The sequence below is a fragment of the Primulina huaijiensis genome, chromosome 14 (genome assembly GCF_012295235.1).
Source record: "Primulina huaijiensis isolate GDHJ02 chromosome 14, ASM1229523v2, whole genome shotgun sequence".
NCBI classification, from domain to species: Eukaryota; Viridiplantae; Streptophyta; class Magnoliopsida; order Lamiales; family Gesneriaceae; genus Primulina; species Primulina huaijiensis.
The window spans coordinates 18,747,252-18,762,849 of NC_133319.1; the positions used below are offsets into that span (position 1 = coordinate 18,747,252).

Here is a 15,598-nt window from a genome sequence, read left to right on the forward strand (position 1 = left end):
TCTATGATAGGATGTAGTATATTAGTAAAGAAGATTGAAAACTTTATCGTAAAAACTCTATCAAATCTTTTCTTATATTAATCTTAAAAGTTTTTTCTTTCTCCAAAATATTCAACAAATCAAATACCGCAATTAATATTTTTAAAATATGATATTTTTATCATTAAATTCAAATTTCTTCATGCAGTTACAAGGCAAAAGTGAAATTGACACAAGACATGTCTTGTTCCAGGACCTCTTTTATTTTTGTCCTTCTTTCTTCCAAAACTCTATCTTGACAACTTTAAATGTTATAAAAATCACATTTATAGCTCAAATTTGTTCCAAGATCATAAAACTTCCTCGATCTTATCATATATATTCTTGAATGATAGGGAAAACTCTTTATCAATTATTTCTTTTATTATCGAGAATCCTTCCTACTTGGCATTAAATTTTTTTACCTTTATCTCTAAATTAAATTTTTACACCTTTTGGTCAGACCTACAGATAATAATAATAATAGGCAAAAACTTGTGTGAGACGGTCTCACAAATTTTTATCTGTGAGACGGGTCAACTCTACCGATATTCACAATAAAAAGTAATACTCTTAACATAAAAAGTAATAATTTTTCATGTATGACCCAAATAAGAGATCCGTCTCACAAAATATGATCCGTGAGATCGTCGCACATAAGTTTTTGTCAAATCTGAAATAAAAAATGTCAGATAAGCACGAATAGGAAAAAATAAAATCTTTAAAGAGCTATATGATTTGTTTTTATCATGCTCATGAGCGACACAATTCCCTGACCTCCTAATAAAAAGACAAGACACATTCGACAATTCTTGAAGGCTAGAAATACAATCAGTTATCACGTCTTTTAGATATATATTATCCACTAAACGAACTCTGATTGCTTGAATTGCCACCAAAGCATCCGATTCAAGGATAATACTCACATTCTTGAAATATTTCTCTAAAAATCAATGCCTCCGCCAATACCGATTGGGAGTGGTCACCAAGCCCAAGCGGTCCGCATATGCTTTTCACAAAGCCGACGTCAGAGTTTAAATGTTTGAAATTTATAATAATCAAGAATCACACCATTTCGAATTCATATAAGTGATATATGCTCAAACAACTAGACATATCCGCGACTTCCGGCTGAATATTACGGCATTCAATTATCATAGATAGTTTCCAAACTAACCCGACTATCCTGAAATATAACTTCTAGATAATTGAATTGGATTTCAAACCATTTTGGTATCTGGTCATTTGAATCAATGGTTTGTGAGATATGAGAAAAATGTCAGAGCTGGTCCAGTATAGCCGTTTATTGTATATGTGACTTCCAACTTGATCTTGAAACTATTGTTTCGCCTGGATAACATATGAACTAGTCCAACTGATCTGAAATATGACTTGTAGAAAATTAAGTTTTATGTTCACCCGTTTTGCCCGCTGGTCATTTAGATCGTTGAACAATGAGATATCATTAAAATACTGAAGCTCGCCAGAGCTTAGCCGTTTGCAAAATTCGAGTTCCAACTTCCAACTTGATGTAGCAACTTCACACTTGATTAAATATGTTAGAAACACAATAACAAATTTTGTTATCATCAAAATCAAGATTGTTAGTATTTCCACAACCTAACAATAAATTAGATGTGATTTTTTAATTTTAAATCCATATCTCAAATCAATTATTATTTTTTTCCTCAAAATTAAAATAAACAATCTGAAATAATTTATATATTTTCATTTTAAAAGATGGACATTCCTTGTTTTTATCACATTTAAAGATCATCATGAGACAACCCCATATCACATCAAAATCAAACTTCAACTAGATAAGCATTCAAATTATTGGGCCACTGATTTGGTCAATTAAATAATTATTCAATTGTGTCTTTTCAATAATTCTTTTCTGGTCAAGTGTGGGCCTTAAATATACTTAATGATCTTTTAATAATTGAGCCCAACATATATTATACCAAAATATAGACTAATAAAACAATTTTAGAAACCAAATAACTGATCAGACCAACAGTTAAAATAATAAAATTAAAATTTTTAAAAAATATAAAGTATTTTTCGGTATAAAAAGATATATATCGATACCGTATTGAAATCTCCGTATAACGAAATAATTCGGTATAATCAGTATACTAATTATAAATAATTTTCGGGACGTTATCAGTATAAATATTTTAATCAAATAATTTTTGGTACGGTATACGATATGCATTAAAAATGAATAATTTTAATTTTAATTTAACAAATTTTTTCCTTGGGATATTATTACTATTTAACCTAATAAATAAGTACAATTTTTATAATATGAGACGACAACAAAAATTTGGTAGATCTATTAAAAAAAATTAATGTAAAATACAATCATATTAGAGTAAATATTTCCATATTTAATTGTGTAATTTGTGTTTTTATTTTTTATGTTTTAATAATTAAAAAAAGAAAGATATTTTGGGAAAGAAAATTTTGTGTTTAATGAGATATCGAAGTTAGTTACTTTAGCGTATTTTATCGTAAAATTCATCGCTAAAAATTTAATCATTTTAGCAATGACTTCCTTACTTCCGTCGTTTTAAATTGGAATTTTTCACAGAAATTCAAGTAAATTAAAATTTGCTTCTAAATAAAATACATTTATAACCCTTAAAATTAAGTAAAAAAATTATACAAAAGTTTATCAAATTTAAATGATTAAATAAAATATATATTTAAATATTCAGCGTAGCTTTTAATAAGAATGCAATGAATTAAGTTGGGATTAATTGAGATAGCGATGCTCATATTTGAATCATTCTAACCATATGTTCGTCTATCCAAAGTCCAAACACAATTAATGGAGCCAATGGCCAAAGAATCAGTTCAGATAGAGAAATTATTATTTTAAATAATTTTATTAAATATTACTTTTAACAGAATTATTTTCTCATATATAGAGAAATAATTTTTATTTTTGTGTATAATAGTAAAAAAAAAAATTTGTTAATTTTATAAAGGAAGGCATAAGCTGATGTTGAAAATATAAACTTTTCGAGATTTGACTTATGACTTATTAGCATTTTGAGATTTGATTTCTCAATATTCTTGATTTGGTTTAATGAAATTCCAATGTTTAACTTGAAAAAGAAAGTGATATCTATGTAATTTGATCAAATCTAGTGTTCGATTATTTTTACCAGAGCTGGATTGTTTGGTAATATAGGTCCATCAAGTATTAGGTTACCTGCAATAAATTTATATTCCTGAAATTAATTATTATTTTTTATAATTGAAATTAATTATTTTTGAAATATGGCGTTCACTATTTATTATTATTATTATTATTATTATTTTCCCACCTCATATCCAATCAGTTATCCACATATATTATTATACCAATCATAGTGCATATAACAACAATACGCCGGATTGTTAGGCTCATTATCTATAGAAACACATGTCTATCTATAGTTGTTGTCTCATATCTCTTAGGGATCAATCTAATCATTTCTCTACCATCAGCCAAGTCCCCAGCAGGAACAATATTATCCGTTAAGATCTGACATAACTTTTTTACGGTCCACCTAGCCAATTAACCTGATCAAATGACACAACGTCAATAACTTGATACACCAGAACTTCTCAACAGTTATTTATTATTCTAACTCATGCATGTTTCACCCAACACTTAGTTGAAAGCGACTTTTCGATGTTGTGATGATTTATTGTTTGAAAATGCAAGATTCATTGCGTGCAATGAATCTTGTATAAGTATAATTATAATTTATATATATGTCCCATTCATAATAAAAATATATATGTCCCCTCCACCATGAAATCTGAGCTTTTACTGCACTTCACACGACCAAGACGAGTAATACTTCTTTAGTAATCTTTTTCTTTTACATTTTGTGCTATGGCATTCACGTGGAAGCAAATCTCGAAATACTGACATGCAATATTGACTTTGGATACTGAGGGAAGTATGGTCGGAACTTCATGCTCTAAGATTTTAAATTATGAGAATATTGGTAGAATATTATTTAATATATTTTTGAGATTTAGTATTTAAATTTCTAGAAAAATTATACATAATTTCATACATGCCAACAATTTTCAATGTCACGCTAACAATTTATATGTTTGGTTAAATAAGACTAAATCAAAAAGGAATATAAAAATTTGACTACATACAAAATCGAAAAACTTACAACGAATTTGGGTTTATTTTAAGGAGACATATAATATCTAATTAACTTTTGGTGATATGATTTTGTTTTTGAATTTGACTCTTTAAAAAATGATTGTTTTTAATTTTATTAAATTATTATTTATTTAGTATAATAGAGTGTGTTTAAATTTCCATATCTCTCATAATTTTAAAAAAAATCATCTTATTAAATCTCGTATCATATTTAATTTTGTAAATATCATAAACTAAATCAAACTTGAGAAACAAAATATGTACCTAGGAATACTACAATATCAAATTATAAAATTACAAAATAACTATCTTGGGTTTAATTATTGAGTATGTCTATTGTGAGAAGGTCTTACGGATTTATATATGTGAGACAGGTTGATCCGATCCATAATTATTATAAAATGTAATATGTCTGACATGATTTTTTTTTTCATGAGTTGAGTTAGATCGAAAATCATAATTTTAAGCTCGAATAAGAGCATTCCCAACTGTCGAGGAAGCTGTGCGATGAAGCGCCAACTTCCTCGGCCGCTGGTTTATAAGAAGCACACCGATGCTTCCGCACGGGCCTAGTTTTGGTTTAATAGTACATATCAAATTTAAGGTGAGCCCTACGTGGAGACTCTCCACATGGTGAAGTCCACTTTTATTTATTTTATTTTATTTTATTTTTATAAAATGAAAGCAACTTTTAAAAATTGAACTTAAAAAATAAAATAAAATTGCTGAGATGATTGATCATTGTAAATCAACGACCAAATCTTATACATCCTTTAAACCATTAAAAAATTATATTTAAAAATAATAAAAAATCGAATTTTATATAAAAAAAATTATGATTAATCACCAAAGTTCATATTTTGAAAATCAAACCATATACCTATAAATTGACATCATTTACACATTCAAAAAAGCACAATTTTTTCTGCTTTTATTCCAAAAATCAATTTTCTTTCTTTCACTTCTTTTAAAATCTAAATACGAAATGAATCTATGAAAAAATGATTATATCAATACTCCTTCCCAAAGAGATGAATAAATGATAGACACAATACTATAAAAAAGAAAAAGCGAAGATTGCTCCAGCAGAAAAATATTTTACAAAATTTGATAAAAATATGGAAATTAATTGGAAAATGAGGTTGAGGAAGCAAGAGAAAGGAGATGAAGCAAGAAAATCTGATAACGAGAAAAAATATCAAACGATCCAAATTTGAGCGACGTTCAATGTAAGTATTATATGAAGATGCAAGAAAAAAATTCTTTGTAAACGATTCACTCAATTATCTGTAATTTTTTAATTGCGCGTAATTTTTTTTAAAATTGCATGTAAGTGTTTTAATTATTTGTATTTTTTTTGTAGTTATGTGTTATAAGATCCTAGAATTAATCATTCGGTAATTTATATAATTAAAATAATTATTGAATTGTTAAACTAAAATAATTATTTATGCAAAATAATTTAAGTAGTGCGTTAAAAATATATATTTTAAAATATCGGAGAATTTAAATGATATAAAATATATCTGGAGTTCAAATAAAATATGAGAACAAAATAAATGCAAAACCAAGTTAAATGAGAGTTATTATTTTAGTAGAAAAGAAAGAAAGGAAAGAAAAACCCAATCCCCAAACCCAAGCTTACAACTTGTCGCCCTGCTCTTCTCTCGATTTCCGATCGTGCTACCTCCAGAATTAGACTCACGACTACCGTTGAAGGTGTCAATTCGGGTGGGTTGTGTCGGATTGAGTAATAATAATACTATTAAAAAATTGATCAATCTGAACCCAATCCGAACCCGAGCCAACTCAAAAACACTCAATCCGAACCCGAATCACTCCGATCAACCTGATTAACCCAATTTTGAATTTTTTTTAAAAAAAATTAAAAAAATAATATTTTTATTTAAACAATTAATAACAAAATCTTTTTCATTATTTCATATATATAATTTAAATTTGAAAGTCTAATTGTAGAAAAATAAAATATATTTACTAAATCAAATAAATAATTGTTTAAAAAATAAAAAATGTTCAAAATAAATATTAAATTGTGAAAATTTATGATATAAATATACAAGAAATATTTTTTCAGATATACAATATATAAAAATGTATGTAATATTTATTAATTATATTTTTTTAAAAAAATTAAAATTTTCGGGTCAACTCGGGTCAACTCAAACCCAATCCAACCCGGTCATTTTTTCGGATCAAACTCGATCTGACCCGAACTCGAAAATCTCAAAATCAAACATGATTTTTTTCGGGTTAAACTATATCGGATTGGTGGGTCGTCTTTGATTCAAACACCTCTAACAACCGTGGAGTGCAACAAAGTTATGGACGAAAACACTGTGTAATCTTTAATTATATTTAAAATTTAGTTACATGTAATTGTAATTTTTAATTATGTTTTAATTATTCTATTTTTTAAATACAACATTATTAAATTGAATAAAAAATTATTAAATAAAATAAAAAATAATATTTCAACAACATCTTTTCACAATTGAATGACAATCTTTTAATATCAATTTGCATGTAATCTCATTGTCTAACCATTAAATGCACAGATGATGTTATCCTCCACCTCATTAGTACATAAAATATTTTCCATTTGGACAATTTCTATGCAAATCAACCAATTATATTTAAATCCCAAAAAAAGATATGATAACTTTGTTATGTGTGTATTATTTTTATATTTTAACTGCTTCACTTTAAAACTTAAGACAAATATAGTCGCAATTTCTGCCACTTTTTCTTGAATCCATCCACCTTTACAAACACCATGGAGACTTAGTTACATCACAATTTTCCCAAATAATTGACCAATCAGTAAAAAGTGGTCCTCCTCTCTATTCAAAACCATTGCTTTCATAATCATTAGAACTGGGAGGGCTCACTCTTGACTATAAGAAAAATCCATCCTAAAAATTAACTTTTTCAATTTTTTATATTTTTTTTTAATAAAAAAATAAGTTTTGACATGTAAAAAATTCACTAGATAGATTCTACCAACCGACATTCTTTTTTTTTTTTTTGAGACAATTAGTATCGTTACAGGGGTTAGGAAGACCATTATTTATTTATTCCAAACATAAAATGTGATATGTGAGATAGAAGTATATCATGACATCTCGAACAATACAATTACTAACTCGTAATCGAGTAAGTTTTCATCCGTATGGTTCCGATTCATACACCATTAGTGAATAGAAATGTGAATATGCATAGCACCACGCCTACTTCTTTGAACTCTTGCATCAACCCTTGTTGCTAACATAAAATATATGTTTTATGATGGAGACAACTCTAAGTACAGAAGTGAATATTATAGTGAGGATATATATATATATATACACACACACACACACACACACACTGCTTTTTGACTGTTTGAGGGATTAAAAAATTATCTTAATCAGGAGCAAACATTTAATGATGAATTAATAATGATGCACCAGTGGTGATGCGCAGAAAGGCAGTAGTTTCTGAATTTTCGCTGTTAAAAAAGGTATTATTAATGAAAGGATCCAAAAACAGTGTTAGCTGCCCATGACTTCACAGCCTGTGAGAGGCATTTGAAATCAGTGAGAAAACGGACGTGATTAGAGATAATTCCAAGCATTCCCACGTGGGATTTCTGTGTCTTTAACTAGTAATCGCTTCAGTTCCTCTAGAAGTTTTGATCTATTTTTCCACACCATTTCCGGGCTTAGTCCATTTTCTTGAAGATATTCCTCCCCGAGTTTTCTTGATCCAAAGTTGTTCACACCATGTGGGATTCAGAAACTGAGTCTGCAGGCGGTGGAGGTCACGGAAATGGAGTCCTTTCCACCAGCAAGGCTGAAGTTCAGAGCGATGGTTTTGAGCAAAGAGGCAAGTCTTGGTATGTATCAAACTTTTTTTTGATTGTTTTTCTTGTTTTTGTGTGTTTACAGCCTTAGATTTGTTCTTTTCTCAGTGATGTTAGCAGTTAAGGGTACTAAAAATGTGGTATTTGTCTCCAAATAGGTATGTTGCAACTGATATTCCAAGTGATTTTTTGGTTCAGATTGAAGATGTGAGTTTCCACTTGCACAAGGTAGAACATTAACTACACACTAATAATTACACGAATTTTTAGTTTGTCATGAGAAAGATTAATTTACTGATCTTTGTACATCTCTAGTATCCTCTTCTGTCAAGAAGTGGAAAGATGAACAGAATCATATACGAATCGCGTGATGGGGAAACGAATAAGATAGTTCTTGATGATCTACCAGGAGGGTCTGAAGCTTTTGAACTGGCAGCAAAATTCTCCTATGGAATTGCTGTTGATTTAACGGCGACGAATATTTCCGGCCTAAGATGTGCTGCGGAGTACTTGGAGATGACAGAGGACCTAGAAGAAGGCAATCTGATATTCAAAACCGAAGCTTTTCTCAGCTATGTGGTGTTATCCTCATGGAGGGATTCCATTGTGGTTTTAAAGAGCTGTGAGAAGCTCTCACCGTGGGCCGAAAATCTCCAAATTGTAAGAAGATGTAGCGAATCTATAGCATGGAAAGCATGTGCTAATCCGAAAGGTATAAAATGGCAGTATACAGGAAGGCCCCCTAGATCAGTTTCCAGCCCAAGATGGAATGATATGAAAGAGTCTAGCCCAAGTAGAAACATACAGGTGCCGACTGATTGGTGGTTTGAAGATGTTTCGATTCTAAGGATAGATCATTTTGTACGTGTTATTACAGCAATCAAGGTAAAAGGTATGAGATATGAGTTGATTGGAGCTTCAATCATGCAGTATGCCACTAAATGGTTACCTTGTCTGATTAAAGAGGGATCGGGTTTGGGACCTGCGTTGGGGGGAATTATGGATGAGGGAAGTATATGTAGTATCAGCAATGGCAGTAGCAGCAACTGGAGAGAAGGTCTTCATATGATCGTGGCCGGAACGAAAGAGGATTTTCCTGCAGCGGTTCAGACAAAAGATCAGAGAATGATAGTTGAAAGCCTTATAAGTATTATCCCTCCGCAGAAAGATAGTGTTTCTTGTAGCTTTCTGCTCAAGCTTCTGAGAATGGCTAATATGTTGAAAGTGGCTCCGGCACTGGTCACTGAATTGGAAAAACGGGTCGGTATGCAGTTTGAACAGGCAACACTGGCAGATCTTCTGATACCTTGTTACCACAAGAATGAGACATTGTATGATGTTGATCTAGTCCAGAGGCTTTTGGAGCATTTTCTCGTTCAAGAACAGTCAGAGAGTTCGAGTGCGAGTCCTAATCGTCAGTCGTCTTCGGAAATAAAAATGTATGATGGAGCTCAAAGAGGGAGTAATTCTAATGCCAAAATGAGAGTGGCTAGGATTGTTGACAGCTATCTTACAGAAGTTTCAAGAGACAGAAATCTCTCACTGACTAAATTCCAGGTCCTGGCAGAAGCCTTGCCGGAATCCACTAGAACTTGTGATGATGGATTATACAGAGCTGTTGATTCCTACCTTAAGGTAATCGATCTAGTAACGACAATAGACTAAGTTATATTCTCATTTAACTTAAGTAAGTTAAGAAAATGAAACCGGAATCTATTCTGAAATTTCAAGCTAACGATGTATTCAAGAAAACCATTTTTGTTTACAAATTTGATCATGTCTCAATTCGACAGGCACATCCAACGCTCACCGAACACGAGAGGAAAAGGCTCTGCCGTGTCATGGACTGCCAGAAGCTCTCTATTGATGCATGTATGCACGCTGCTCAGAACGAGAGACTCCCGATCAGAGTGGTTGTGCAAGTCCTCTTCTCTGAACAGGTCAAAATAAGCAATGCAATAGCCAACAACACCTTAAAAGATGCTGGTGAAACCAACTACCTGCCCTTGATACCGAACCGCAAAACATTACTCGAAGGAACACCTCAATCGTTTCAAGAGGGGTGGGATTCGGCGAAAAAGGACATAAACACGCTCAAGTTTGAACTGGAAAGTATCAAGGCGAAGAATCTAGAACTCCAAAACAACATGGAAACATTGCAGAGACAATTTGATAAGGTGACGAAACCAAAGCAAGCATCAACATGGACCACCGGTTGGAAAAAACTAAGCAAGCTTGCTAAGATGTCAGAAGCCAACGACTCCGGTTCTCAGGAACCTAATGCCGAACAAACTAAGAAGACACCTAGAAGATGGAGGAATTCAATTTCTTAAAGATTTATAAGTCGTGAACAAAGGGATAAACAGATAAGTGACGAACTTTATGAAGTTCAAAAACTTATTTTTTTAAGACTCCGTTCCACTTTCTTGTTCCATCTTGAATACTTCAGAGAGTAGCATCATCGTATTGTTAATCTCTCTGTTTTAGTGTGATTAATTTGTCTGTAACAGCTATAATGGTTTCACATGTGTTCACTATAAGATAGAAATCAGAAAACTTCATGCATGCCTCTGATATTAAAGTCCATGGAGTGATTAATTTGTTCAAGTATTCATGCCATGCGCCGTAGATTTATTAGTATTGTTCTGTCACAAGGAAGTAATATAGTACTGAAACAGCCGCAAATGTCATGTTAGCCAACTCTCCCCTACTTTACATATTGGCTAAATGTCCTTTTATCATCTGGAAAACAGGTGACCCACTGATACATCATGCATCCCTGTGTAACCGAATATCCGCTCATGTTTCCCTAGCAATATTGAAATTTCAAACTTCGCTCCATCAAGATTTTAGAAATAAAAGTTCGTTACAGAAATTTTCGCCATGGCAAATAGAATTTTCTTGTTCTGTTCTGCCTTTCCATATGCAAAAATGTTACGAGAAAAGAATGGGGGCAAAGATTGACACACAAAATATAATAAGTAAATTCTACAGCTAGACTTCAATCAAATGCACTGCTGGAGGCACATGTTTGATATGCCATGCAGCATCTTTACCAGTGGAGACATGTCTATCTGTGTTGTGATAACTGAAAGAAAGATCATTTGCGAGTTTCCGAAAATAGCCACTTTGATCTTTATCACAGGCCATACACAATGGGAAAAAGGCAGTTGGAACAACTGAGAGAGTAGAAAAAAGGACAAGCATGATGAGACATCCCACTTCAAATAATGTCCATAACAGAGAATTGAGACAAAACTTGTGCATTCAAAAGTAGCATATATGATGAGACTTTGGAACACCATAAGAACTCACACACTAGGGCCTTGCTAGGTCCCTATGAACACGAATAGTTTCAGAGTGTTGATGATCGGGACTAAAGACTTTATAGATGATCGAATCCAAGCATTCCAGAATCGATCATTAACACAAGGCAAGCTGCATAGATTGTGCCAAAAAAAGATAGCATTTTTCGGTTTATACAGCGACGAATTTCCAACCAACACACATTCAGAAGTTGTGCTACTTCCAAGAACCTAAATCAATGAGGAACATAGCATCAGCAGGATAAAATCGTTTTCCTAGTTAGCATAATTGGAGCAGGAGGATGTTATTACCTAGACTCTGGATGAAGTTTCCATTGCCAATATTGAGATGTATCCCCCCGAGCGACAGAGAGGTCTCTTGCAGCCAGCATGTAGCATTTCTTTCCATTCCATTTGTCAATCTGTTCAGTGGCGGAGCCAGGATTTGAAATCTACCCGGGCTAAATTTTTTTAACAAAAAACAAAATAATGCATAACAATTAAAATCATAACTATGATACAGTTCATTTATTAGTTGTAATTTGAACCACTGGGCTGGACCAAAAACTAATACATACTAACTGGGCTGGACCAAAACTAATGCATACTAATAAAAAATATATTTGGGCCACCTGGGCTCCCTCCGCCCCTGAATCTGTTGTCTCCAGATCAAGTACTGAAGCTGAATATCGAAGTCTAGCCAATGCTGCCTCTAGTTAATTTGGCTACAATCATTGTTAAATGAGTTGTGTATTCCTTATAATCAACCATATGTGATGTGGTGTGATTTACATCGGCACCATCTCATTAAGTGCAAATCCGGTTCTTCTTGCTTGAACCAAACATCTTGAACTAGATCTTCATTTTGTTCGTGAAAAGATTCTGTCTCAACGTGAGACCATTGGAGCTAAAGCTCGGTCTAAGATGACAGATATTCTCACAAAGCCTTTGTCTGCTTCAATTTTGATCGACTGAGAATCAAGCTCAGCGTGGGTTCTTCTCTGACCTGTGCTTGCGGAGGCAAGATAAAGGTCCAATAGAACAAGTCAAGCTCGTTTTACGGAAATAGATTTACGAGACCAAAACTCTTGATGAGACTGTCCCAAAACGATTTATGAAAAAAGCATTACATTTTTTGCTAAAAATATTAATTTTAATTTTAAATATGGATCGGATTGACTCGTCTTACGGAAATAGATCTGCGAGACCATTTCATAAGAGAATTATCTGTGAGATGTGTACCATCGATTTTTTCTTATATCTAGGTCATTAAATTTTAAGATTATTTCAAATAAAGCTGATAACTATCATCAAATAAATTCATATTACCAATTATATAATTTGCTCCTTCTATATCATCAACTTAATTTACGTAAAGTTATATTTTCAAAAGTAAAAGATAAATTTACGTAACTTATGACATGAATATTCTTGTAATATATAATCGAAATATAATCAATGAAAAAATAATGACTGAGTCACTGAACTCTTATAATGCAAAAATATATTTATAATAAGTATCAAATTAATAACTTTTGCAACTTGATAATCGTCAAAACTTATTTCATTTACTGAATCATTGATTTTACTAACAAAATAACAATCCTAGCTTTCTTTTAAGAAATAATAATTCCACGTGAGTTACAGGATGAAAAACCAATTTACAAGATTATTTTGAAATTTTACCTTTGAATTAAAATTTGAATCCTTTGTAACCTTTCTAAATTTAATGATATCTTGGTAATTAAAATGAAAACACAAGAAGAAAACATAGACTAACAATTTTATTTCATACTAATAATTTCTGGGTGTATAAAATATAATCTGATGTTGTTGTTGAAGCAACACTTCAGATTTTTTCCATCAACCATGTAAACAATATTTATGCCTGAATGATAAACAACAAACATTAGAGCCAATTATCTCGGTCTTTTTTCTTTGCGAGAGTATTCATGTGACACTATATATGTAGGCGTCACGTTGGATACGTGTCAGAAAAAGGAGTAAACTCGCAAAGTTATATAATTAAAATTTGACAATATTATAAACGATCAAAATCCAAAGAGATAAATATACATGACCGTATCACAATTTTTTTTTAATTTTTTTAATTCAAAATTTATATGTTAATTAACATGAATGAAGCAAAAATTTAATGCTATATCATTGAATATCTTTTTTTCTAGATTATCATATCCAAGACTTGGTTGAAGACAGTCATGAGCTTTAGAGTTTAGAGTGCATTGAAATCTTTAGGTTGCATGTAAAAATATCGTAATTTGCATTTCGAAATCTTAACACAAATCCATTCAAATTATTTGCACGATTTTCAGACTCATGGATTTCAAATTCCCAGCTTCGATTTTATGATATGAACGACTAACATTAATCGTCGGAACATAGTTACAAGACTCTAATTTGATCCAACAAAAGATACAAGTCTTACCAGAAATGAATTTTTAAGGAAGACGTCGTCGCGAAATTTATTTAGGTACATTCCTTAGGTCTAATCTCAACCCCTCGGATTACTAGATCACTCTTTGAACGAAGTCCCTTCATCTCCAACAAACTCATCTCTGTATCATCTTCTCCTCCCTTCACAAAATACTCGCCCAACTCAACTTCCATCCACCCATCCTCTCTCCGCTTCAAGAGCTCGGGGTCATTCTCCAAATAAAAGGAATGTTTCTCCTCCTCAAGCCCCTTGATTCCACCGCAAACTTCGGCAGGTTGGTGATAAAATTCATACCTTCCGGATTTAATCTTGAACACAAGGTAAGCTGCATAATTTGTGTCAAAAGACAGCATATTGGTGTTTATAGAGCAAACAATTTCAAACCAACAAACATTCCGAAGTTGCGCTACGTCTGAGAAACTGAATCAATGAGGAACTAAGTGTCAGCATGAAAAGCTATTAATATAATCGTTCTCAAGTTGCCGTAATTGGTGCAGGAGGATATCAATACCTGGTCTTTGTGTGAGATGCCCATAGCCAATATCTACGCGTATCGCCCCAAACGATATAGAGGTCTCTTGCAGGTAGCATGTAGCATTTCTTTCCACTACATTTGTCTAACTTAAAGCTCTGTATGATATTAACACTAAAGTAGCATGAGTGGAACAATAGCCATTCTAGAGACATTCTGTAATTCATGTTCAAATGATAATCCACTGCCTTGAAATTCCTGTTATACTATTGTAACATTATCTTTCGAAGGTAACATGTCAAATACAAATAAAAACCACTCATTTTATGACTAAAAACCTCTGAATTTTTTTAATTATAGCAACAAAATCTATTTCTTTAATTTATGAACAGAACTGGTGATAGCCTTGAATGCCATTTATCCTTAATTGATTGAATAGCTGTGTAAAGGACTTATCTCAATAATTGTGTTTCGCCATAGATGCCACGAATTGGAGATACTGAAATTAATCGAACGGATCAAGAAATTTAAGGGTTTTGCGATGCAGAATTACCTTGAGGCCAGAGTCTATGATGATGGGATGATCGGATAGACGGAGATAAAGATCCTTTTTGGACTGAACTTGGCGCAGCAACGAGTCGGGACCGTCGATCGAGCGGGAAATAATGTCGCGATAGTCGGAAGGCAAGAAGCGCTCCCAAACGCCGTCGGAATCGGCAGCAGATCGGAAAGTAGAGGCCACCGCCGAGAAGCGGCAAACATCCTTTGGGGTGGTGAGAGCGAGCACGTTGGCTAAACAATCTTCTGGCAGGCCACAGATAGTAGTAGTACGGCACCTCTTCACTGCCATTTTTCTCTGTGTTCTTCCGAGATAGAAAGTCCTGTCGAGAGACCAAAACGCATAGAAAGTTCTTTCAGTGGGGAAAAATGGTATAATTAGGTATCTTATGCTTAGACGATAAATCCGTTTTGAGCTTTAATTTTTGTTTAAAAAGTGTTACAAAAAATAAAAGTTTGCTATAAATAAAGTATTATAAATGATTATTGAGATAATATTTATATTTTATCGTGTTATATATTATTCAAACTATATAAATGTGCTCTATAAATAGATGTTTCGAATGATGAATAAAACATTCGAATTCATTCTCTCATCTTTATAGTTTTATTTATTATTATTCATAACATATTATCAGCACAAGTATTCTTCAAAGTAAAATTCATAAATAATTTATTCTTAGTCTTGTATGGATGCTCTCGAAGAAGCCCGATATTTATATTTAATATTGATACCCTCGAAGTA

At 32.2% G+C, this 15,598-nt stretch overlaps 2 protein-coding genes across 2 annotated transcripts; one reads left to right on the top strand and one right to left on the bottom strand.

Moving 5' to 3' along the window:
- The first annotated feature begins 7,728 nt into the window (after positions 1–7,728).
- LOC140957446 (root phototropism protein 3-like) lies at positions 7,729–10,677 on the top strand. The gene is made up of 4 exons (XM_073414715.1): positions 7,729–8,096; positions 8,222–8,291; positions 8,379–9,698; positions 9,857–10,677. The coding sequence occupies exons 1-4, from the start codon at positions 7,984–7,986 to the stop codon at positions 10,394–10,396; spliced, it is 2,043 nt and encodes a 680-aa protein (XP_073270816.1). The 5' UTR covers positions 7,729–7,983; the 3' UTR covers positions 10,397–10,677.
- Positions 10,678–13,708: 3,031 nt separating this feature from the next.
- Positions 13,709–15,219, bottom strand: LOC140956624 (putative F-box protein PP2-B12). Its single transcript, XM_073413447.1, has 3 exons — positions 14,849–15,219; positions 14,335–14,453; positions 13,709–14,243 (listed from the first exon to the last, which is right to left on the bottom strand). Exons 1-3 carry the CDS (start codon positions 15,143–15,145, stop codon positions 13,856–13,858), a joined length of 804 nt encoding a protein of 267 aa, XP_073269548.1. The 5' UTR covers positions 15,146–15,219; the 3' UTR covers positions 13,709–13,855.
- Between the last annotated feature and the right edge of the window lie 379 nt (positions 15,220–15,598).

Bases quoted from the DNA above. Each gene is read 5' to 3' on its own strand.
- LOC140956624 (XM_073413447.1), bottom strand. From the start codon at position 15,145: ATGGCAGTGAAGAGGTGCCGTACTACTACTATCTGTGGCCTGCCAGAA. The intron at 14,454-14,848 runs GTAATTCTGCAT...AATATCATACAG, and splicing joins TCATAGACTCTGGCCTCAAG to AGCTTTAAGTTAGACAAATG. The intron at 14,244-14,334 runs GTATTGATATCC...TCATTGATTCAG, and splicing joins GCATCTCACACAAAGACCAG to TTTCTCAGACGTAGCGCAAC.
- LOC140957446 (XM_073414715.1), top strand. From the start codon at position 7,984: ATGTGGGATTCAGAAACTGAGTCTGCAGGCGGTGGAGGTCACGGAAAT. The intron at 8,292-8,378 runs GTAGAACATTAA...GTACATCTCTAG, and splicing joins TGAGTTTCCACTTGCACAAG to TATCCTCTTCTGTCAAGAAG. The intron at 9,699-9,856 runs GTAATCGATCTA...TCAATTCGACAG, and splicing joins CTGTTGATTCCTACCTTAAG to GCACATCCAACGCTCACCGA.